At 36.0% G+C, this 26826-nt stretch overlaps 1 protein-coding gene and 1 pseudogene across 1 annotated transcript in view; one reads left to right on the top strand and one right to left on the bottom strand.

The window, feature by feature from the left end:
* The first annotated feature begins 14705 nt into the window (after positions 1 to 14705).
* LOC148956880 (uncharacterized) lies at positions 14706 to 25136 on the top strand (annotated as a pseudogene).
* A 253-nt stretch (positions 25137 to 25389) lies between these two features.
* LOC148956879 (uncharacterized) overlaps positions 25390 to 26826 on the bottom strand; it is a 28389-nt gene continuing 26952 nt past the window's right edge. Inside the window, exon 3 of the mRNA XM_089092503.1 lies at positions 25390 to 25589. Coding sequence (XP_088948629.1) covers positions 25390 to 25589 — 200 coding nt within the window. The remainder of the gene's footprint in view (positions 25590 to 26826) is intronic.

The following is a 26826-nucleotide window of genomic DNA, read 5'->3' as shown; positions in this document are numbered from 1 at the left end:
TTATTTATATTTTTTTTTTCTTTCTCTTTATGTGTTTAGTATGTTTTATTATGATGTAAGTTAAGTTTTTTTATTTTATTTATTTATTTTATTTTATTTTTTTCCGTTGAGAAAGGCTCCCGGATGTGGGGCCGAAATATTCGGGGCTTTTGTGCATAATTAATTGTTTTGTATTTCACTGCTTTATAGAAAATTAAAACCCGTTTTTCTTGTTTAAAAATTTTTTTGTCTTGATTTTTCAAAGTTCATTTTGGATTTCTTTCATTGAAATGCCAAGAGTTGAATTATTTCAGTAGTGTTTTGTCGTGGTTTGCCTTGTCACAGTTACATTCTCTTGATTTTTCAAAGTTCATTTTGGGTTTATCTCGTTGAAATGCAAGAGTTGGAATATTTCAGTAGCGTTTTGTCGTGGTTTACCTTGTCACAGTTACATTCCCTTGATTTTTCAAAGTTCATTTTGGATTTCTTTCATTGAAATGCAAGAGTTGGAATATTTTAGTAGTGTTTTGTTGTGGTTTACCTATTCACACTTACATTCTCATGATGTTTCAAAATTCATTTAGGATTTCTTTCATTGAAATGCAAGAGATGGAGTATTTCAGTAGTGTTTTGTTGTGGTTCACCATGTCACACTTAAATTCTCTGGATTTTTCAAAGTACATTTTGAATTTCTTTCATTGAAATGCAAGAGCTGGAATATTTCAGTAGTGTTTTGTTGTTGGTTTACCTTATCACACTTACATTCTCTTGATTTTTCAAAGTTTATTTTGGATTTCTTTCGTTGAAATGCAAGAGTTGGAATATTTCAGTAGTATTTTGTCGTGGTTTACCTTGTCACAGTTACATTCTCTTAATTTTTAAAAGTTCATTTTGGATTTCTTTCTTTGAATTGCAAGAGTTGGAATATTTCAGTAGTGTTTTGTCATGGTTTACCTTGTCACAGTTACATTCTCTTGATTTTTCAAAGTTCATTTTGAATTTCTTTCAATAAAATGCAAGAGTTGGATTATTTCAGTAGTGTTTTGTCTTGGTTTACCTTGTCACAGTTACATTCCCTTGATTTTTCAAAGTTCAGTTTGGATTTCTTTCATTGAAATGCAAGAGTTGGAATATTTCAGTAGTGTTTGCTTGTGGTTTACCTTGTCACAGTTACATTTTCTTGATTTTTCAAAGTTCATTTTGGATTTCTTTCGTTGAATAGCAAGAGTTGGAATATTTCAGTAGCGTTTTGTCGTGGTTTACCTTGTCACAGTTACATTCTCTTGATTTTTCAAAGTTCATTTTGAATTTCTTTCATTGAAATGCAACAGTGGGATTATTTCAGTAGTGTTTTGTCGTTGTTTACCATGTCACAGTTACATTCCCTTGATTTTTCAAAGTTCCTTTTGGATTTCCTTTCGTTGAAATGCAAGAGTTGGAATATTTCAGTAGTGATTTGACAGGGTTTACATTGTCACAGTTACATTCTATTAATTTTTCAAAGTTCATTTTGAATTTCTATCGTTGAAATGCAAGAGTTGGAATATTTCAGTAGTGTTTTCTCGTGGTTTACCTTGTCGCAGTTACATTTTCTTGATTTTTCAAAGTTCATTTTTCAATTTTTTTCGTTGAAATGCAAGAGTTGGAATATTTCAGTAGTGTTTTGTTGTGGTTTACCTTGTCAAAGTTACATTTTCTTGATTTTTCAAAGTTCATTTCGGTTTTCTTTCATTAAAATGCAAGAGTTGTAATATTTCTGTAGTGTTTCTTCGTGGTTTACCTTGTCACAGTTACATTCGCTTGATTTTTCAAAGTTCATTTTGGATTTTGGATTTGGCCCGTGCTCATTTTTGCTACCAAATCCCAGTGCAACTCCTAAGACGTCCTAATAAAGTATTGACTCAACTATTTTTTTCGAAATAATTTAAATTATCTTTATATTTTTTATACATATTAAAAAATATATTATATTATTTTTAGGTAATTGTCAAATATAGTTTGTGTTGATCTTAGAACACACACACACACACCAAAAAAAAAAAAAAAAAAAAATATGGCATTGACAAACCTATGCTGCGTTGAAAAAAAAGTTTACGGCCACACCAACGAAATGCCCCTAAAAAACGGAACGGCCAACATGCTGAACATAGCTTGCAAGTTGTAATTTGGTAGGTTGGTCAATCTTAATTTTATGATCAACTACCAACTCATTTGCAATTGATATAGATCTGGAGTCTTTTGTATTCTGGGACGAGAATCTGGAAAAATATAGGCCTAACGCTAGTTGTTAGAGAATAGTGCAGAATTTTTTTTGTTTAGGTGATGCGTATAAGGTTGCAATACAATATGAACAGATAGAACAGATAGTGGGGAAAGGAGACACGTCTTCTTTTTCCGATGAATCTTTTTCTGCGCTGACGAGGGTGAAATTTGGACTCAATGATAATGAGAAGGCACTGCGAGATGGTACTGATGCCTCGCAGGGCGGTTTGGCTACCCATGGAAATGGAGCTGGTTTTGAGGTCCCGTGGGATGGTACTGATGCCTCACGGGATGGGTTTTTTTTGTTGCACTGTGAGATGGTACTGATTCCTCGCTGGGCGGTTTGGCTACCCATGAAAAGGGAGCTGGTTTTGACGTCCCGTGGGATGGTACTGCTGCCTCACGGGATGGTTTTTTTTGTTGCACTGCGAGATGGTACTGATTCCTCGCAGTGCAGTTTGGCTGACCAGGTTAAGGGAGCTGGTTTTGAGGTCCCGTGGGATGTTACTGAGGCCTCACGGGATGATTTTTGTTGCTGCACTGCGAGATGGTATTGATGCCTCGCAGGGCGGCATGGATACCCAGGAAAAGAGGGCTGGTTTTGAGGTCCAGTGGGATGAGGTTGATGCCTCACGGGATGGTTTTAATGCGTAGCGCTAATAGTTATGTAGAGATATCAACAGTAGTCGAACCACAAGTTAGTAGAGCAAAACCAAATAGGTCAAAACCGAGGCGTTCCGCAGCAATAAAACCCCGAGGATTTTATTGGTAATAATATCTTGACGTCATTGCAGCATGGTAAGCCAATCAAACTGCAATGGTTGACATATCTATTCCATTATTTATACGTTTATGCAATTTTATTTATTTGTCGCCAATATTTTCAGGATTAATTAGCCTTTCTCGGTCATTCCTTTTGCCCTAATCTGAAGTTTATACATAATCCCAACTTTTCTTGTCCTCATCAAAATTCAGGGGTATTGGGAACAAGTCTATTTTAAAGTATAGAGAGAAAAATTAAGTGTTAAAATATCCAGTTTCCGACTACTGTTATTAGTGCGGTTCGTTTATACTATGTAAGTTTTTACTTATGCAAGTATTGTGTAGTGTTTATATTATGTAATTCTTTACTAGTTTATGCTGAAGAATGTTAGTAGGTGAGAAGTGAGTAATTTGGGAAGGGTATTGAATGTTTTGAATTCTATTAAAGTTTGAGGGTTTAATGAGAAGGGGATAAGCCAAATTTGGGAAATTTAACTTAAAACAGGGAGGAGAATCTGTAAAGTATTTGGAACATAAATTCGAGAAGGCTTTTTCTGGTGTCTCGTTTCTTAGAGATTTGGCCATGTATATGTCAACGAGAACAGTCCAGGGGGGGCTTTTGGGACTAAAGCTAGTCGTGGGAAAGGGTCCGTTCCCAGGCATGGTTGAACAACCAATAGCTGGAACTTCCGTTCCAGGAAAGTTAAATTCTTGGCTCATTTCTAAAGGGAGTCCATCTTTCACCTCCGTCGTAGCTAGTTGTTCTTGTGCTACCTTATTTTCTCTATGTGTATTCTCACGTTATTTAATAAAGACCATGTACCAACGTTTATCGTCTATCTTTGGAACTTACGTAAACCATCACATCTGCCAATACAATAAGGGTATATGGAAAGAACTAAAAAGAGGTTTACACTCTCAATTAATCAAAAAACAAACTTTCCGAAGAAGGAATTTTTAAAAGAAAAGTAAATAACCATATTAAGCTTAAGACGCCAGAAAAGTCCTACAATAACTGAAACTTTAAACGACAAGGAATTACTATTAAATAATAAATAAAACCTGAAACGAACAGAATTAAAATAAACAATTAAACAGGATTTATTAATCATGAAATACAAATAAAATATTGAATTCTCATAGTCCCACATCTGTTAATCGGCCTTTAAAGATGGGTGAATGAAAACAAGTAAATTACTAAGAGAAGAAAAAAAAACCATAAGCGAAGCACACTAAATGAGACTAGTGAAAAGTCTACATTATATAAAAGATCAAAGTTTGTTTTTAATCTAATGAGTTCACCGTTTGAGTTTATACAGGCATTTCATCCATTTAAAGTGGCTGTTGGAGGTTTTTATAAAAACGATACATTGAAGCTTTATATGTGCCTTTTTGCTATAGGCAACGCTAGAATCTTGCCTCTGATATATACCAAAATCAACAGTTTTCCCAGGATTGTATGAAATAATCCCAAGTACAGCAAATTTTATATATCTCACATATTTTTGTCTTTTATAGGATACTGAGAAAAATACTGCTGTCCATATTCATCAGACTTAAGCATGTAGGTCACAGACTTCTCCTGCCCAACAATACCCCTTGACAATTAAGGATTATAGTTTTATAAGTTTCATATTTATGCTCTCCTTGAGCAGATAGTCATAATAGAGTATATTATGTGCGAGGTGGGTGTAAAACGTTGAGTTGACGACTAACAGTAGTTAGCAATGTCGAATCTATCGTAATGAAGTGATGTAAAAAAAAAAAAAATGAATAAGCCTCACCTTTTTACATGGAGTAGCAGGACCGGAGGTAATGATTGTATACGGCACTCCTTTATACTCCAAGATGAATTACAGCGGAGTAGCAGGACCTGAGGTAATGATTGTATACGGCACTCCTTTATACTCCAAGATGAATTACAGCGGAGTAGCAGGACCTGAGGTAATGATTGTATACGGCACTCCTTTATACTCCAAGATGAATTACAGCGATTGCACCTAAATTAAAATAAGAACTATATTTTAAAGAGAAGGATATGTGTACAGAAAAATAATGAAACAAAAAACCTTAAGAATCAAATCGTTTAATCCATAACCATATTTTTATTATACATTTGTTTTCGAAAACATGGTATAAGGCATATTCATTTTTTTTTTATATTGAAAGCAAGCAAAACCAAAAATTAAAAAACAGTTCAAAAATAGGCTAGTCGTGAAAAATTTTACTACAGAAATATATATATTGGAGAGAGCAATGCATAGGGATTATCTAAACACATCACTAGTGATTCATAGATAAAACATCTTCAAAAATTTATAAAATGCGAAACTTATTGGATGTAAAATCCAAACCGTTCATAGTGAAAAATTTGGTCAAAGTGATGAAACCCTTATATGTGATGCCCCCCTCGCCCCAGCTGGATTGCCTGGATCAGCTGACCAGTTTACCCTCCTTTCAATTTTTTTTTATAAAATTTAAACATTAATAAGAATATATTGTTCCTTTTCATTATATTATCTTTTTTTTATAAATTAAATAAAAAAAAAAACAATTTTTAACTGAAAGTAAGGATCAACATAGGAATTAAAAAAACTGAAGTTATAAAGCATATTAAAAGGATTTCCCCCTCCTAAAATCCACACTCTTTACATTAAAGGTTCATAGTACTTTTAAAAAAGCTTCTCATTGTTTTAATTAAACAACTCATGTGTTTGAAGAGTCGTTCTTAAAGAATTGGGACAAAATTCAAACTTTAGCGTAAAGAACGAGGTGTTGAGGAGGGAGCAAATCCCTTCATATACGCAATAATTTCTGTTCGTTTTAAGTATTAATGCTGCTCTTTGCTTTCAGTTGAAAAAAAATAGTTTTTTTTATTTAATTTCTGATCATTTTTTAAATAATTCCAGATAATTTGGTCCCACGTCAATGGAGAAATCCCCCTCCCCACGGAAATATGGAATCCCCCTTCCCAGGGGGAGAAATCCCCCTCTCCACAATAATAAGTAAGACAAAACTTAATGAAATTCATATGTCTGTAGTCAGCAAGATAATCAAATTATTTTGATATATCTACTGGTATTAAAATTCCGCTTTTTAGAGTTTTGGTTAGTATTTCGGTTAGAGTTTCGGTCAACTGGGTCACTCCTTACTTACAGTTAGTTACCACGAAATGTTTTATTGGCTATTTATCCCTAGTAACTAAATACGCTGGGAAGCAGTGGCGTAATTTCCTCTGAGACAGGGGGGGGGCAACTGACGCTCTTGGATATTGGTTCGCCACCCCCAGACCCGAGTTTGCCCCCCCCCACAGACCCAAGTTTGCCCCCCAGCCGAAATTTTGTTTCTTCCAAAATCTTGCCAAAATTTAGATAAACCTGCATAATTCAAGCATCCACAGAAATATATAATTTTTTTAGTAGCCTACATTATTTATCTTTATAGTACTATAAAGTACATTTATAGTACTTTCATAGCAATAAAAATTACCTTCATGATAATAAATGGGTTTTTTTTATTTTTACGGTAATTTTTAATTTTTTTTATTAATTAGTTCCAACTCTCCCCCCCCCCAGGGTGTGGACGGAAGTACGCAACTGATGGGCCGCGGGAACTAGTTGAACCGAAAAGCGCTGGCTTCACAGACTCAAAAAGTATAGTATTATAACCAAGAATGTTTATTATTTATAAATTTGAATTATGTCAGTTATTTTTCCGGGTCCTCATATTAGCACAGAATCGATGATATTTCAAAACAAGCTATGCTTGTGGTAAGGTAAACCCAAAATTATTTTCCAAGATTTCAAAAAAATTAAGCGCCAGTGTGTTAAAGTACCAAAAACCATGCGTTTATGTTCATAGGGATTGATTTTACCTGGAATCAGCCTCTTCAGACTCAAAGGTTTTTGACAAAATATCTTTGTGTGTGTTTCCAGACCAAGTTATCGAAAGGCAATTAAACGATTCTGCCCTCGTTGAGACGTAGTCACAGACCTGACATATGCATTTTTGTTTGATTGAGCCTTCAAAGACTTTATTCTTCGTGTCCGTCTCCTCTTCCATTTTATTCACGAGTGTAATTAAAAATTCATGAGAATCATTTTGCTGTCCCAGTTTGAAATACTGAGAAAGCCCTTTAAAAAAAACTGATCAGGACCGATCTTACTCCTGACTAAACAAAAAATAAACTTCGTCATCTGTAAGTAAGAATATACAGTAAAAAAAATATTTAATTTTCCAAAAAATAATAAAAATATAGACTATACATGGTTTTTTTGAAAACAAATATATATTTTTGCATATATGAGGATGGCTGCCCCTTCTTCAACTCTTTAAGCTGAAGTTGGAATTTTTGTTCCACTTATTTAATAAATAAAAGAAAAATGGAGGAGGAGCGTGCGTAGCTGTGTTGGCCTTATTCGGCTTGGTACTCCGGTGACTTGTTAGTACTAGTAGTAGTTCTTTAGGAAAGAATGCTCAAATACAAGTTCTGTTTAATTTTTATGGAAAGTATTTTTAAAGAAATTTAAGACTTTGGCCTAAAAAGCGAGGATTTCAGAAAGGGGAATCCGCCCTCAAATACAGAATAATTTCTGTTCGTTTTAAGTTTTAATGTTGCTCCTTACTTTCAGTTAAAATTTTCTCTAGACAATTCCATCCTCGTTGAAAATCAACCCCTCCCTTCTCCGTAAAATTTCTTGCGGACAAAAAAATTCTGCTCAGCATAATCTTGTTCGAAAAAACAATTTAATTTCTAATCGTTTTCCCAATCACTCCGGGAATCCCACCTTCCATGGTAATTTTTTCCGGGCGTCCAAAACCGCTGAAAATTCCCTCCAAATATCTCCACATGCTAAATCTAGTTGACAGAGGGAAAGCAAGACAGATAAAAGAATTTCGTATAGGAATCCAAATTTAAATTTGCCATGTTCTTCTTTGGGAGGTGCTTATATTCAGGGGTAGGGTGGTTTATGGAGCTAGGACGGTCCTTGACAAGGAAAACTTCTCTATTTAAGATGTATGTTGCTACAAAAAATCTTTTTACAAAATTTCAGTTTTCTTATTTTGACAGGGAGGGTTTTGGAGGATAAGAGAGATGGGAGGCAAAAGAGGATATATGTGGCCCGTTTAGGTTTAATGTAGAAAACAACGCTAGGAACATGTTCATAAGAAGGATAGCTTTCAAATGATGTGCTGTTTCATAAGCTTTGACAAAAAATGAAAGACCTCATTTGGCCTACCTCTAGACTACCTCTGTAACAGTAAAGATAAAATATAATTGAATATAGTAATGCAACACCTCATTAGAAAGCTCCTGACATAAAGATTTTAAATATACAACTTTTATCCAATAGTTTTTGAACCAAATTTAAATTTGTCATGTTTTTCTTTTGGAGGTACTTATATTCAGGGGTAGGGGGTTTATGGAGCTAGGACATTCCTAGGCAAGGAAAACTTCTCCATTTAAGATGGATGTTACTATAACGAATCTCTTTACGAGTTTCCATTTTTCTTGTTTTGACATGGAGGGTTTGAGAGGAAAGGGGAGATGGGAGGCACAAGAGGATTTGTGTGGCCCTTTTAGGTTTAATGTAGAAAACAACGCTAGGAACATGTTCAGAAGAAGGGTAGCTTTCAAATGATGTGCTATTTCATAGGCTTTGACAAAAAATGAAAGACCTCATTTGGCCTACCTCTAGACTACCTGTGCAACAGTAAAGATAAAATATAATTAAATATAGTCATGCGACACCTCATTTGAAAACTCCTAATATAAAGATTTGAAATATCCAAGTTTATAAAATAGTTTTTGAACCAAATTTAAATTTGCCATGTTTTTCTTTGGGAGGTACTTATATTTAGGGGTGGGGGGGTTTATGGAGCTAGGTTATTCCTGGGCAATGAACACTTCTCTATTTAAAATATATCTTACTATAACGAATCGCTTTACGAATTGTCATTTTTCTTGTTTTGACATGGAGGGTTTGAGAGAAAAGGGGAGATGGGAGGCAAATGAGGATTTGTGCGTCCCTTTTAGATTTGTTTCAGAAAACGACACTAGAAACATGTTCAGAAGAAGGGTAGCTTTCAAATGATGTGCTGTTTGATAAGCTTTGACAAAAAGCAAAAACCCTCATTTGGTCTACCTCTAGACTACCTCCATAACGATAAAAATAAAATATAATTGAATATAGTCATGCGACACCTTATTTGAAAGCTCCTGAAATAAAGATTTCAAATATATAAGTCTTATGCAAAAGTTTTCGAACCAACTTTGAATTTGCCGTGTTTTTCGTTGGGAGGTACTTATATTCAGGGGTAGGGGGGTTTATGGAGCTAGGACATTCCTAGGCAAGGAAAACTTCTCTATTTAAGATATATGTTACTACAAAAAATCTTTTTACAAACTTTCAGTTTTATTGTTTCGACATGGAGGGTTTGAGAGGAAAAGGGAGATGGGAGGCAAAAGAGGATTTGTGCGGCCCTTTTAGATTTGTTTCGGAAAACGACACTAGAAACATGTTCAGAAGAAGGGTAGCTTTCAAATGATGTGCTGTTTGATAAGCTTTGACAAAAAGCAAAAAACCTCATTTGGTCTACCTCTAGACTACCTCCATAACGATAAAAATAAAATATAATTGAATATAGTCATGCGACACCTCATTTGAAAGCTCCTGACATAAAGATTTTAAATATCTAAGTCTTATTCAATAGTTTCGAACCAAATTTAAATTTGCCATGTTTTTCTTTGGGAGGTACTTATATTCAGGGGTAGGGTGGTTTATGGAGCTAGGACATTCCTAGGCAAGGAAAACTTCTCCATTTAAGATGTATGTTACTATAAAAAATCTTTTTACGAACTTTCAGTTTTCTTGTTTTGACATGGAGGGTTTGAGAGGAAAGGGGAGATGGGAGGCAAAAGAGGATATGTGTGGCCCTTTTAGGTTTAATGTAGAAAACAACGCTAGGGACATGTTCAGAAGAAGGATAGCTTTCAAATGATATGCTGTTTCATAAGCTTTGACAAAAAATGAAAGACCTCATTTGGCCTACCTCTAGACTACCTCTGTAACAGTAAAAATAAAATATAATTGAATATAGTAATGCGACACCTCATTTGAAAGCTCCTGACATAAATATTTTAAATATCCAATTTTTATCAAATAGTTTATTAACCAAATTAAAATTTGTCATGTTTTTGTTTGGGAGGTACTTATATTCAAGGGTAGGGGGGTTTATGGAGCTAGGACATTCCTAGGCAATGAAAAATTCTCCATTTAAGATATATCTTACTATAACAAATCTCTTTACGAATTTTCATGCTTTTAAATGATGTGCTGATTGATAGCTTTTGAATAAAAAATGAAGCAACAAAATTTGTTTGCCTCCACCTCAATAGGCCTAACAGTTAAAATAATATTTTTTTTTAATATAGTCATGTAACACCTCATTTGAAAGCTCTTAACAAAGGAATTCAAAATAACAATGAAAAATTCTGTAAAAAAAATGTTTCAGTCATTAATTTTAAGTTCACGCTTATATTTGTACTTTTAAGTAAAATATCAAAAACAGCAAAAAAATTCAAAAATTTGGTATCAGTTGAGAGCTGTAAGTGTCAGGAGTTTTTTTAAGGATAATTTTTATTTTCAGAGCTGTAGGGTAAGCAATTTTAGGTCAGGGAGATAAACCCGGAGATGGGAGCCAGGAGATAACTTCATCCTGGATGATCTTTTTTGACTCGGAATTCTAAGTTAACCAGGAAAAAATAATTTATTGTTGTAGAATATTTTTTCCTTCCCCCACAAATCCCCCACGCCCACCATTCCCCCAAACAAATCCAATTAAAATTTTGAGTTAGCCATTTCGTTCAGCGTAGTTGATTTCCAAATAAAAACTATATTTTTGAGAAGGACACTCCCCCAAAACCCTCAGGGCAAGGGTTTTAAGTTATGCCCAAAGAGCATATAAGAACAATGGTGGCACAATTTATTATTTTTTTTCTTTAAAGCAGGGCACTTCGTATTGAAGAAGTTGTCGTAGAAACTTTGAAAAGGGCTCATTCAATAGGAAATTGGAGTGGCTTGTGCCCTTTTTAATAGTCGAAAGTGACTGGAAGGCAACAAACACCCTTTTCACGCTCACCATTTCCCGAAACACATCCAATCAAAATTTTGAGATAGCCAATTTGTTCAGCGTAGTTGATTTTCAGATAGAAATTATGTTTTTGAGGAGGAAACTCCCTACAGCCTTCAGGGCAAGGGTTATAAGTTATACCCTGGGGGCATATAAGATTATTATATAAGGTGTTGTCGCAAAAAGTTCAAAAAAGGCTCATTCGTTTGGAAATTCGAAGGGCTAGTGCCCTTTTTAATAGTCAAAAGTGATTGGAGGGTAACTAGCCCCTCCTCCCCTACGCCCATCATCCCCCCAAAAAATCCAATCAAAATTTTGAGATAGTCATTTTGTTCAGCGTAGTTGATTTCCAAATGAAAAATATATTTTTGAGGAGGACACCCCCAAAACCTTCAGGGCAAGGGTTTTAACTTATTCCCTCAGAACATACAAGAACGATGTTGGCACAATGTATCATTTGTTATTTTTTTGCTTTAGAGAAGGGCACTTCGTATTGAAGAAGTTGTCTTAGAAACTTCGAAAGGGGCTCATTCAATTGGAAATTGGAGTGGTTTGTGCCCTTTTTAATAGTCGAAAGTGATTGGAAGGCAACAAACACCCCTTCCACGGTCACCATTTCCCGAAAGACATTCAATCAAAATTTTGAGATAGCCATTTTGTTCATCGTAGTTGATTTCCAGATTGAAATTTTGTTTTTGAGGAGGACACTCCCCAAGAGCTTTCAGGGCAAGGGTTGTAAGTTATGCCCTGGGAGCATATAAGGTTTTTATAGAAGGCGTTGTCGTGGAAACTTCAAAAAAGGCTCATTCGATTGGAAATTCAAAGGGCTAGTGCCGTTTTTTAATAGTCGAAAGTGATTGGAGGGCAACTAACACCCCTCTCATGCCCCCCATTTCCCCAAACACATCCAATCAAAATTTTGTGATAGCCATTTTTTTCCACGAAGTTAAAAATCAGGAAATTCTACCTTTGAGCTGGACACTCCCCCCACAGTCTTCAGGGCATGGGTTATAAGTTATGCCCTGGGGCCAAACAATTTTGTATTCAAATATTTGTCGCAGAAACTTGAAAAAGGGCTCATTCGATTGGAAATTCAAAGGTCTAGTGCCCTTTTAATAGTCGAAAGTGATTTGAGGGCAACTAGCTCCCCTCTCTCGCCCACCTTTTCCCCAAAGACATCCAATCAAAATTTATAGATAGCCATTTTTTTCAGTGTCATGGATTTCCAGATAGAAATTTTGTATTTGAGGAGGACACCCCCTCAGCTCTCAGGGCAAGGGTTGTAAGTTATGCCCTGGGGGCGTATAAGGTTTTATAGAACGCGTCGTCGTAGAAAATTCAAAAAGAGCTCATTCGATTGGATATTGAAATGGCTAGTTCCCTGTTTAATAGTCGAAAGCGATTGGAAGGCAACTAACACCCCTTCCCCAAACATATCCAATCAAATTTTTAGATAGCCATTTTGTTACACGCAGTTTAAACTTTTTTTCTATGCAGTGTTACTGACATAGTTATAAAAGTAAAAAATTTATATTTTTTCAGTAAAGTGATACTTTGTTTTGGTCTGGGGAAGGCATAGGGGTTTTGCGCCCAACTTGTCTTAATTTCTACTTGTTTTGAGTTTGACTCGGTTAATTATTGTAATTTCTGTTCGTTCAGTCGGGGGAAATGGCCCCTGCAGAAACCCCCCCCCCCGGAAAATCCTCCCACAGAACTCCCCCCCCCCGCGAAAAATACCCTGCCGTAAAATACCCCCCCGCAGAACCCCCATCCCCCCGAAAAATACCCCCCGTGGAAAACAAGGCTTTCCAAATTTGAGAATTTTATTTGAGTTTTATTTTTTTTAATTTCCGTAGGAGGATTGAATTTTTGTACTTGTGTATTATGCGCCACTCACTCAAGTTTAAGCTGTGTGATATTCGAGAACACACCTGTTTTTTTTGTTAGTTTCTTCGTTACTTTACAAATAAATTTGCTCTATAGATTGGCACATTAGGGGGTCAGGGTAATCATAATGAGTCTACATGCAAAATATATTTCGTAAAATTATTCTGGATATTAAGTTGATAAAAAAAAAACTGTATTTTAAATTTAATTAAACGGTCATGAACACAGTAAATAACATAAATGAATATAGTTAATTGGGGGGGAGGTGTAACCCCCAAAAAATGCCCTCCATCGGGAAATATACCCCTCCCCCTCCTTCGGAAAGTACTCCCGCAGAAAATACCCCCTCCTTGGAAAAGACCCTCCCCCCGTGGGAAATAAGGTTTCTAAATTTGAAACTTTTATTTTAGTATTTTTTTATAGTTTTGTTGAAAAGTGCTAAGGATCGGGAAAAAGAGGAAATTACACACCAGAAGTGTCTTAAAAACTAAGAAAAAAACCACCAATCCATTTGTGTTGAAAAGGCTTCTATATGATTTTCTACAACTTTTGGCAGTAGCGGGTGCCAAATTAAAAAAACAAATCAAGAAGAATAACAATTTAGGCAAACAATCATCACTATTAAGCTAAAACATATGGCACCAAAAAGTTTAAGAAGGTTTGTAAGCGTATGCCCCAGAAAAGACACACATTTGATACGGACGATTTTCCCTATCTATCATATTCTCGAATTTCAAACCTTAACCCAAATTTAGGGACAGTCATTTCAATCGGTTGCACGCTTAATGTTATAAAATTTAATGGGTCAGTAACAGAATAGAAAACCTATTGTGATGACCTGTGTGAAAAACTGCATGAACAAAATGAGGTATTATTTTGATATAGTTACTGTCTGGCTTTTAATTTTATTAAAATATCTCCCTCACTTCCAGAAAATTCTTACGCTTTGTTACTAGATAAATGTCAAGGCTCCCTTTTTACATTCTGTTTCCTTAATCTTATAGCTTTGTCCTTCTCATGTGGTCACAAGTCATGCAAAAATAACTACTGGAAAATACTTAACTTTCAATTCAAAATCCCTCCTCCGATGAAAATTTTTCCTTGTTCATATTATTGACTTACGAATAAGGTAGGACATTCACCACATGGCTAAAATGTAGCTAAACATGGCCAGATGGCTAAACATCCACCTCCCCCTTCAAAATGTGTAACTAGGATTATTCTGCATATTATAGAGTAAGAATTGTTTTCTTAATATGTTTCCTTATGTGCAGCTGGACTCCAAGGCTTAAAATGCTGGTGGTTGGTTGGCTAATTCAAAGATTTGTATATATATACACTGTCAAATTAGCCATCTGGTGGTATCCCAAGTACGCCTTGCTCTTTGCGCTAAAGGTTGACTCTATCTCACAACTTTTTTTTTTAAAGAATAAAAAACTTTAGCGTAAAGAGCGAGGCGTTGAGGAGGGGACAGCCCCATTCATATACGGAATTAAGTCTGTTCGTTTTAAGTTTTAATGTCACTCCTTCTTTCAGTTAAAAAAAACTTGTTTTTTTAGTTGAATTTTATAAGAAGTGCCTTGGTCTAAAAAACAAAACATTATATTATGCCCACATCGCTAATATCATAAGCAGCACTACGCTGCCTTTGATATTTTGTCTTGAGATTTAATTATACAGCAATGGAAGTGCCGGTAAGACCAGGTAAGCCCCCCCCCCCCAAAAAAAATTGCCAATTGGTGCCCATGAGTCAAGATAAATTGTAATTATATTGTGTTTCAAATCTACAAAAAAAGGCAAACGACCAAATAGGTATAATTTTCAAACATAATTTTTTTTTTGGGGGGGGGGGGGGGGTAAGCGAATGAAATTTCTACCCCAAAAGTAGCGAGATTCCACATATCCGCCTTGCCGGTTTTTAGTAGCTCGTCCCACGAAGGTGAAAATTTATAGCCCTATTGGTGGGAAATAGCACAACCTGGCAACACTTTGGTGGTGTTAGGGGAAAATTATTTACAGCACTTCTTATCAAACTCAAATATAAGCAGAAAGAGCCAAATAAAAGTAAAAAATTTGATCAGAGTAGACGATACCCAAACTGCGGTGCCCCCTCCCACAGCTACGGCGTACAAGAAAGCTAACCCAGTTTTGCCCCCCCCCCCAGGAACGGCTATATATATATATATATATACTTTTTTTTAGTTAACAAAATTTCCAGATACATCTCTATTCTTCTGTAATTTTTAAGTCGCTATAGACCTAGAAAGAATTGTTTTCTGACTTCAAACTGTCTAAATACTTTTACCCCGTGAAAAAAAGGCTTTCCAAATTTGATAATTTTATTTTAGTTTTATTTTTGAATTTCTGTAGAGAGAAGGAGTTTTGTTACTCGTGTATTGTGGGTTCAAATATTATGCTAAAGTTCAAATTTTGCTCGAATCACAAATCCTTGAATAACAATGCCTGTTTAATTAGACTAGATAGTTCTTGAAAGTACATAAGAAATTAGCGTAAAGCGCGAGGTATTGACTAGGGGGTGAACCCCCTCTTATACGTAATAATTTCTGTTCGTTTTAAGTCTTAATGTTACTCCTTACTTTCAGTTGAAAAAACTTGTTTTTTATTTAATTTCTGATCGTTTTTCAAATAATGCTGGGAAATCCGATGCTCTCTTCGTAGAAATGTCCCTTCCCCCAAGGAAACATCCTCCATTGAAAGATCCTCCCATGTAGCCTCCTCCTTCGACCCCCCCCCCAGAAAAAATCCCTCCTGGAAACGTCTGCATACTTACAACAAAAGTACGAAGAACAAAAGGGAAATCTTTTTGTAAGACAGTGGAGATAATTTTAATGCATATTTCGGCCCTATATCCAAGGGCCGTCCTCAGCAAGACAAAAATATATAAAAGAAAAAAGACTCACAACAAAATGCGACCAATAAAATCAAAAAAGTGAGAATTTTTTCAAAACAGTCCTAGCATCATTAATTCAGCGAAGTTCAACCAGGACTGATAAAAAGTAAGGTAAAACAAGACGATTCAATGAAATGAATGAAAAATAAATTAAAAACACGTTCTTATTGCTAATCCAGCTTTTTTGGCAGCTAACCTCAAAGGTCCTTTTGTGACCGGTTCTGTGTTAATGTCTATCGGTTTTTTAAAATATTTTGTAAGATCATTTTTAATTAAATTTGTGTATAGAGCATTTAGTGTATATTCCCACAGGTCCCTATTTAAGGAAATATTATTATTAATCTTAAGTCTGATTTCAATTGATTCTCGGACTACCTGCTTTATGCCCAGGTCATTGCTAATAAGGGTGGATTCATCAAAAAGTATATTGTGGTTAGGGTTTTCAAAAATATGGCTGCCTAATGCAGAATCAGATGAAACAGTGGAAATATTAGAATTTAAAGCTTTGACAATATCATCTTTATGCTGTTGTATGCGCTTTTCTAAATTCTGCCACAATCGCATGGTATTTGATAGACCCCTCTTTGGCGAGTAACTGGGGTTTTATCTTTACCAGAATTTAGAAAATTTATGATTCTAAAATTATTTGTGAATACTACATACAGATTATTTTTGTGCAAACTTTTTTAAGATTTGTAGTGATTTTTTGGGATATAGGGGAGGTAAATTATATTTAAGGGCTTGTCAGACATGTCACTTGGTAAACTATCATTAATTTTACGGAATGTCTTTTCAGTCTACAGTTAATTACATTATGAATAAATAACATAGGATACCCATTTCCAAAAAGTATGTCCTTGATAAAGTTTAATTCTGCTGTGATGTGGGAATCAGAAAAAATGTTTAGGGCACGATCAACGAGGGATATTACGACTGCTATTTTAACTTGGGGGGGGGGGGGTTTGATGTAAAATATAAATATATATTATTTTGTGTTGGTTTTCTATAAATAGTAAAATTTAGTTTATCAAAGCTACGAATAACTAACACATCTAGGAATGGGATTTTATTTGCGATTTCGATTTCTAAAGTAAACTGTAAATTTCTATCGTATGTATTAAATTGATCTAAAAAAACCTTAAGCTCATTTTCCCCATAGTTCCAGAGTGAAATTACGTCATCCATGTACCCTCCCCAAAAGATATGTTTCAAAAAATACGAATCTAATGCCCAATTTTCAATATGTTCCACATAAATATTCGCCAGTAACCCGGAGAGGGGAGTGCCCATCGCTAAGCCCTTAATTTGCTGGTAAATTAAGGGCTGCATACTTCCCAATAATCAATGCTATATGTAAACAATGGGCAAAGTTCATAGCTCGCAGCCCATCCCCTGGGAACTGTGGGGGATTGATTCATTCTCAAAAAAATATTTATTAAACTTTCGACTATGGTGATGTAAACCTCTATTTAGTTAAATGAACCAAGAATATAACTTTCCTGGAACGGACGTTCCAGCTATTGGTTGTTTGACCATGCCTGGGAACGAGCCCTTTCCCACGACTAGCTTTAGTCCCAAGAGTCCCCCCCCCCCTGGACCACTCTCGCTGACACATAAATGGCCAAATAACTAAGAAATGAGACACCCGGAAAAGCTTCTCGAATTGATGTTCTAAATACTTTACACTGAACAAAATACCCTAGCGGAAAATACCCCCGCTGAAAATATCCCCATGGAAATCCCCCCCCCCCCCGAAAAATACCGTCCTCCCTGGAAAATACTTATTTGTCTACCTATCTGATGTGCAGAACAGTCGTACCAAACACATTTTGCATGCAGGCGTGCTATGCTTACCTCCCCCCCCCTAATGTGCAAAGCTATAGCGCAAATGTATTTCTAAAGTAACGAAGAAACTAACAAAAAACGGTGTTATTCTTTACTTTTGTGTTTGACTCGTTGTAACTGTTGCTGACGGAAGTAAAAAACTCACCCTGTCTGCTTTGCTAATTTCGTTGTGATTCCAAAACATTCAGAATGCTAAGTTTCTTATCGACGTTTCGATAAAATTTCACGGATTTCATGAGTCTAGCATCTAGAAGCCGGAAGTGGAAGTAAATGGTCATAAAAAAGGTGTCAGGGTATTATGCGTCTATATTATTTTTATTGGGATGGTTGACGCACTACGTACGTACTTTTATTTTTAAGGAATGGTGATGAAATATTGGGTGTGGTCCCCTTTGTGCGTGTAACTGAACCCCAGTGTAACTGAACCCATGTAACTGAATCACCCTGTAACTGAACCCCCGTATAACCGAACCACCGTTCAACTGAACCCCCGTATAACCGAACCCCCGTGCAACTGAACCCCCGTGATACTGAACCCTCATGCAACTTACCCCCCTTTAACTCAACACTCGTGCAACTCAACCCCCGTGCAACTCAACCCCATTTAACTAAACCCCCGTGTAACTGAACCCCCGTGCAACCCAACCCCCGTATAACCGAACCACCGTGCAACTGTACCTCCATGCAACTGAACCCCCGTGCAACTGAACCCTTGTGCAACTGAACCCTTCGTGCAACTCAACCACCGTACTTACATTGGGCAAAACACAATGGGGTTATGAACCATAGTTATTTAACTATGGTATAGTTATTTAACCTTTAAAATGTTTAAATAAAATTGCCGTCCCAAAATTTAGATCGGATGTATTTGGGGAAAAATAGCGTGGGGTGGAAGCTTTCCGATCGCTTTTAACTCTGAAAAATTGCACTGGAAATTTTCATTTCCAATCGAATGAGCCCCCCCCCCCAAAGTTCATACAAAATGTTTTCTACAAAAACCTTATGTGTTAGCAATGAGCAACTAGCTTGACTTACAGCCCTTGCCCCAGATACTACTTGTGGGGTTGTTAGCCCTAAAGGCATGGTTATTTGATCTTAAGACAATTTTAAACAAAATGTTTATTTTTATTTTGATCGGATGTTTATGGGGGAAAGGAAGTCGGTTAATAGGGAAAGGCTGATTGTCCTGTGATTACCTTTGATTCTTCGAAATTGAACTTAAACTCTCAATTTCCAATCGAATGAGCCTCCTTCAAAGTTTTTACGATCATCCCTTCTATAAAAACCTAAAATTTTTACAATTGGTAACTTGCAATAACATTCAGGTTGCTGATACAAGTGTATCAGCAATTTTTTTTGGAACAGCCTTGCCTATCAAGATGAAACTTCTGGTGTATCTACCTGCTGTTACCGCTATTAATATTGCTACTACTACTACTAATTCAACATTCTTATCAATTTTACTGGTCGTACTACGACCTCTGCAACTATTAAACTAGCACTATTAAGGCTACGCATATCAAGTTGAAAATTTGACAGAATGAGGTATTTGAGGTGGAACTTGAACTAAATCAAAAGACACTATGTGCATGCAGATTTTCAAAATGGCAGCGGCACGGGAGTTTAGTTGTAAGGGGGTTCAGTTGCACGGAGGTTCGGTTATACAGGGGTTCAGTTGCACGGGGGTTCAGTTACAGGGGTTCAGTTACACGGGGGTTCAACTACAATGGAACCGTGGTACTCACAAATTAGAAGGGGATAACCCTAGTCATGAAATGGGTGTCCATAGGGAAGGGGGGGGGGGGCACCAGCCCCTCCCTTCCCCCTTGCTGAATGACGGTGTCATATATTTGTATTATTGTTGCTCTTACAACTAAATCACTATCAACAATTAAATGAAACTCAAAACGAACAGAAACTATAAAAAATGGCCAACTCAAACTCAAAACGAGTAAAAATTAACATCACTAGGGCTGACAAACCCCATGCCTTCTAACGACCAGAACATAACTTAGGCTTTACCAAAAAAAAGATGATGGTGGATTGTCAGTTTAGTGTACCTATAGGCCTACTGATATTCCTTAAAATAAAAAAAAGGTAAAAAAAAAGTTAGCGAAGGGGATTCAGTCATCCTCAAAGACATATTCATTAAATTTTTGACCATGCTGAACAAAAAGGCTATCGCAAAATTTTGATTGGGTAACTTCGGGAAAATAATGAGCGTGGGAAGGGCCAAGTTGCCCTCAAATTTTTTTGGTCACTTAAAAAGGGCACTAGAACTTTTAATTTCCGTTCGAATGAGCCCTCTCACAATATTCTAGGGCTACTGGATTGATACGATCACCCCTGGGAAAAAAAACAAAACAAAAGACACAAATATATACACCCGTGATCTTTCTTCTGGCAAAAAAATACAATATTTCCACATTTTTGAAGATAGGACCTTGAAAATTCTATATTACGGTTCTCTGATACGCTGAATCTGCTGGTATGATTTTCATTAAAATTCTTTCACTTGTAGGGGATGTTTTCCCACTCTTTCAAAAATCAGGAAAATTTTCTCATTCTCGTAGCATTTTATAAGTAATACTAAACATAATTAAACTTAAATATTTAGAATCAGCATTATAAGCCAATTCTTTAGATACATTTATTGACATAAAAATTCCGTTTTTTAAAGTGTTAATTACTATTGAGCCGTATCGCTTGTTATTTTTATTGTTTTTTTTTTTTATTGCGTATATGTATATGCAAAAGACTATGCTAAACAAAGTGGCTATCTCAAAATTTTAAGGGGCTGACTTCGGAAAAAAATGAGCTTGGTAGGGGGCCAAGTTGCCCTCCAATTTTTCTGGTCACTTAAAAAGGGCACTAGAACTTTCAATGTCCGTTCAAATGAATCCTTTTACGATATTCTAGGACTAATGGATCGATACGATCACCCTTGAAAAAAAAAAAAAATCACGCATCCACGATCTCTTTCTGACAAAAATTACAAAATTTTACATTTTTGCAGATAGGAGCTTGAAACCTCTACAGTAGGGTTCTCTGATACGCTGAATCCGATGGTGGGATTTTCACTAAAGTTTTACGACTTTTAGGGGGTGTTTTCCCCTTTTTTTGAAAGTAAGGCAAATTTTCTCAGGCGCATAACTTTTTATGGGTAAGACTAAACTTGATAAAATTTATATATTTGAAATTAGTATAAAAATCTGATTTATTTGACATATCTATTGGCATCACAACTCTGTTTTTTAGAGTTTCGGTTACTATTGAGCCGGGTTGCTCCTTACTTACAGTTCGTTACCACGAACTGTTTGATTTCGGCTCAAAAATGGGTCACCTCTTTATCTTTTACCGAGGACTCTCTGGGGGGGGGGGGGCTTCCTTGCAAAAAACTGAAAACGATGAAATAAAAAAATTAACTAATACAGTTTAGTGTTTGGTTGAGAGGGAAAGCAGAGGAAGATGTCAGATCCCTCGTTTTCAGTATAAGTAGGCCTATAAGCGTAAATTAATTTAAAGTCAAGTTAAAAAAAACAACAACAGTTGTTTTTTTTAGCGCCTTGTTTATATATTCTTCTACATTCTGTATTGTGTTTTTATTCTTATGTATCTCTCCTTCATCTTTCAGTTATGTTATCCTGTTAAATGTTATGCTTTTAAAAAGGGATAAAAAGGAAATATCCTCCCTTTAGAAAAAAAAAATCCCTTACAAAATTATGAATTATTTTTTTTTGACTGAAGCAAAAAAAAAATGCTGATTTAATTTAAAAAAAACTGATTTCATCTTAAATAGTAGATGTGCAAGTGTCATAATTTCGTGCTGCGTTTCATAAATTTTTTTAATAAACGTATCTTCGATAGGGTTTACTGGTACAAACCGCGAGATCAATATTGACGACTGTCCGGGAAATCTATGCCGAAACGGTGCAACATGTTTACATGGTGCCAATGGCTTTATCTGTACATGTCCACCAGCCTTTACTGGGGAGTTTTGCAGTGAAGACATCGATGAGTGTGCTTTTCGCCCTTCTTTCTGTCTGAACGGTGCAAGCTGCGCTAATAAACACGGTGGATATTCTTGCATTTGTGTGAATGGTTGGACAGGAGCCGATTGTGGTGAAAATATCGATTATTGTTCTGGAGCAGCTTGTTTTAATGGTGCCACTTGCTATGACCGCGCTGGAATATTTTACTGTCAGTGTGCACCAGGCAAAACCGGATTATTATGTCATCTTGATGATGGCTGTGCATCTAACCCTTGTCCCCTGCTGCTGAATGTATGACATACCCCGTAGATGGCACTTATTCATGCGATCGTCTGAGAGGATACAAAGGAACACACTGTACTGAAGATGTTGATGAATGTGAAGGTGGTAAGCTCTTCTACGCTATTTTCCATGCTGCTTTGTGCTTTTGGATTTTTGATTGCAGTATAGTGCTAAACAGCTTAACGTGAATTGTAGCTGATTTTTTTTCAAATTTTTTTCTTCTTTAGCTAAATTTTGTTTATTTCTTCTCTTTGATTATGGTAGATATCGCCTATTATTTTGGATTCTAACCGCAAGGCTACATCGTATTTGATGATTTAGAATATCTATTAGCACTAATTTTTCAAGGGTGTTGGTTTAATAAGTAATGCTTCGTGTCATAGTTGACGCTAATCTTTTGCTGTAGGCAAGGCCGTACCCAGGATTTTTCCGGAGGGGATTTTACTCAATGTTTTTTTTGGGGGGGGGGGGGTACACAGAAAAACATCAAAAACGCATGCAAAATTTGTTTAGTTCTCGTTTTAAATACATTTTGTCATTTTTGATCGAAAACTACCCATATTCAAGTTTCGATGGTTAACTTGAGTATATTTACATAAATCCTGCCTATTAGCATTAGTACCTATTTTTCCATTTAGATGTACTATTAAGAGTATCTTAGGTGTGGAAGACACGAACAAATTTTCCCTCCTCAAGAGCTGATACAAGAATATATTCTGTTTGCCAAAATTGCAATATAAGCCTATATCCACGCAAGTGTACCAAATACCTAAAAAAGGACTCATAGAAGTGCAATAACTAATTCAAAGAAGAAAAAAATGTCAATTACAACTATTGGTATAACGGTGACAATAGGTTTTCACAGGCACGGTAGGTGCACTTTGCATTGGGCCTGAGCATTTGAAATGAGAGGGAGAGGGATTGAATTGACAAAATCATGTAGGCTCCTGTTGGTCCACTTCCACAGGGGGTTGGGTGACCCTACTATTATCAGGTGTGGGGACTCACTGTTTTATTTATATGCCAAAGTCATATATAAAATGGTCTTCTAAGATTATTCCCAGGAACCGGGTTTTCAGGTTTTTGCACCTGCACTCCCCCCCCCCCCCAAAGTTCTAGAATTTCATATAGCTGAAAGCTTTCTGGAACAGCTCAAGAATCACCCAGCCTCGAACCAAATCGTGGGGTAGTTGGTGTGTTACGAGTGTTACTGGGTTACTAGTATTACTAGTATCGTAATTATGGTTGCAGTGGTAGCAACAACCTAGTAAAGAGCGAACCACACCCCATAGTAACCAAAAGTTGAAAAACGTGTTTTCAAAAAAAACTGTCTAATGAGGAAAAATTCATCAGGAATGAATTTCTGAATCAGGAATGGTAACTATTGTTTCGGTTAATCTTAGAAGTAAAAGTTTATTGAAAAGACATTTATGGTAATTTCGAAAAAGAGCCCGAAACCCCTTAAGAATTGCGTCAATATTGACGCCATTTTTGTCGCCATTGGAATCAGCATGCTCCAAAACCTTTTGTAGGATAATTACAATCCGCCACCTTGAACACCAAGGAAAATGACTTTTTTGCGTGGGTAGCACTCATCTCTCCCCTTTTTTCTTTATTTTTTTTTCTACCAGGGCTAGGGAGTGGCCAGAGCATCATAGAGAGGTGTGTAATAGCTCCTTCGAAAGGGATTTAAATTTTTAAGTACTCTTTTTAAGTGACCAAAAAGATTGGAGGGAAAATTGCCCCCCCCTCTCCACAGGCCCCCTCTCCCAACTAGTCCTATAAAAATTTTGAGATTATTAACCATTTTGTATAACATAGTTCAAAGGTCCAATATATATGGTTTTGATAATTATATGGCCCTTCATAGTCCCTGGGGAAGGGCTGTATGTGTTATCGGGCGTATCGATATCGCGCGGATCGTTATCGTGTGCATTGGTATCGCATGTGTTGTATCGGGACTATCGGTATCCGCTATTGTTTTTTTCAGTCATTTTCTAGGCTCATTTTTTTAAAGCATGTCCCGGCAAGATATCATGGTTGCAGTGGCAGCTGCAACCTAGTAAAGAGCGAACCACAGCCCATAGTAACCAAAAGTTAAAAAACGCGTTTTGGAAAAAAACTGCCCAGTGAAAAAATTCCTATCTGACACTGACAGAGGAACCTTAACTATTATTTTGGTTCGTATTAAAAGTAAAAGTTAATTGCGAAAAAAATTTATGTTGATTTCGTAAAAAAACCTCACAACCCTCGAAAGTGGCGTCAAATCAAAATGAAAAGTGTACAATTAGAATCAACATGGTCAAAACCTTGTACAGGGAAGTTACAGTCCCCCTTCCTGAACAGTACGAAAAATCACTTTTTTGCATCGGTAGACCTTATCTGTCTCTCATTTATTTATTATTTTTTTTCAACAGGTCTAGCGGGCTAATATAACATAATAAAGAGATTTTTAATGGCTTAATCACAAGCTATTTCTCATATCTATGTGCTTTTTATAAATTAAACAAAAAAACAAGTTTTTTTTTTAACTTAACGTAAGGAACGACGTTGAAACTTAAAACGAACAGAAACTATTCCATATATGAAAGGGGTTGTCCCTTCCTCAACGCCTCACTCTTTACGTTAAAGTTTTTCATTGTTTAAAAAAATTGAGTTGTGAGAAAGTCTAAAAGTTTAAAAAAATTGAGTTGTGAAAAATTGAGTTGTGAGAAAGTGTTTTGTGATAAAAATAAAGTTAAAACTTAGCTTAGAACAAGGAGAGGGGCTTAGGGGGCATGACCTCAATATATTTACGATAATTCTATCTGTTGAGATTCTTAACGCTGGCTTTTAATTTCACTAGGAATAACAGATTTGTTTTTCTAATTTAATCTGATTAAAAACCAAAATTTGCCCTATTATTCAAACTATTTTTTGTAATATTGGAAGTGAAAACCTTGATACAAATTAGCCTATATCAACAATTTTTCAAAGGAGATTTAATGTCCAGATCCCCTTTCCTCAGGACAAAACTATCGACATGTGATAGGGAGCCTTCACAGCTAAGCTTACTGAAGAGACCGGAAAAGATGGCATTATAGGTCTGCCATTCTTATAGTTACTTCATTTTTACAGAAATATATACAAAGTCAAAATTTGAGAGGATGAGTATATCTGGACATTTATGCACCAGGTCATCAATATTCACTCTAACCAGATGTATGGCACGCGATCCAAATAGTTTTTCCTTTGTTTTCTGAATTCCATTGTACTCTCCCTTATTTATTAAAAAAAAAAAACATTGTGCCTGCATTGCTCTTTGCTTAGGCAGCGCTATTGCGCTGCCAATGATCCTTACATTAAAACAGATCCATCCATATCTCCAACAGCTATCGCTTCTTTATACGGGTGGAAAGAAATTGCGGAAGCTTCGGTCTCAAGAGTAATTGGTCTGGGATATCTGCGAGCCTTAGGCTCTGCGGCTTTTATTATGGCAGCTACTACTTCGTCCTCGTCTGAATCCGATTTATTTTCTTCTTCTGAATTATCAAATTCTTGAGAAATTGAAAGACTAAAGTTACAAACGGTTCAAACAGCAATAAAACTTAAAAAACTACATTGAAATAAACGCTTTAACCTGGATCAATAACACCACTTTTTCAGGCAAAAAGTTTAACGTCTTATTAGCGAGATCCCCCTATTCTTCTCTCGGAAAATCCTCTCTTTATAAAATTCTATCCCTCCACGACAATCCTCTCCTGAAAAATTCTCCTCACGTGTAAGATTGAGCAGCCTATAGGAAATTAAGACAAATAAAAAGAATGAAGAAAATTAGGGATAGAATATTTCACCTATATTCCAAAATGCACGTAGAATCTATGGTGTAGAATCAAACAGTTCGTGTTAAAGAACTGTAAGTAAGGAGTTACTCGAGGCGGTAACTAAACATAAAAAAAGGAATTTTGATAATAATTAATAAATACAATAATTGTTTTTTTTACGCCGATTCCAAATACATTAAGGTTAATACTCCGCATCAAACGCTACGATCCTGATAAAATCCTGCCTTATTAAAAAAAAAAAAAAAACGGGAAAACACCCCGAAAAGGCGGGCCCCTGAACATAATTAACAACAAACAATTAGATTATGCATAGTATATAACTATATTGCATAGATTTTAAGCTCCTACCTAAAAAAAATTGGAATCTTGCATTTTTTTTTCCCCAGAAGAAAGATCACGGATGCATGTTTATATTTGTTTTTATTTATTTTTTTCCCCCAGGAGTGATCATATCGAACGAGTCCTAAAAAATCGAATAGAGAGTTCATTCGAACGAGAATTAAAAGTTCTAGACCCCTTTTAAAGTCACCAAAAAGACGGAGTCGTGGGAAAGTGGCGTTTTATGCCAATTTTATAAATAAGCCAAACAACGACTTTGTACCATTAAGGCCCCCGTTGCAAATGATTTAAAATTAAGGGATATCCCATCGATTCAAAAGAATCAACAAACTCTATTTCGAGCTTCCGAGTTGTAGAGGAAGTAATTCCGCACGTTTGTGCATTCGTTCCTGAAAAGTCACGAAATCCTTAAAAGTAAAGGTACTTCCGAGTGGAAAACCTTCTGAAGCACACCTAGTGGACAACACTCAATAATTTTTGCGAATGGGGATTTATGACTTTTTGAAAACTTTCTTTGCTTAAAAAATTCCTTGCATATTTGGAATAAGGAGCTCTGTCAGTTTTTAATTTGTTTGGTTCTGACTTACAGTTCAACTCCTCGTTTTTAAAT

This window comes from Artemia sp. Qi Xiang Cuo, chromosome 1 (genome assembly GCF_049724085.1).
Source record: "Artemia sp. Qi Xiang Cuo chromosome 1, ASM4972408v1, whole genome shotgun sequence".
Lineage (NCBI taxonomy): Eukaryota > Metazoa > Arthropoda > Branchiopoda > Anostraca > Artemiidae > Artemia > Artemia sp. Qi Xiang Cuo.
The sequence above is the reverse complement of the archived record's forward strand: the minus strand, read 5'-3'. Positions and strand labels throughout refer to the sequence as shown.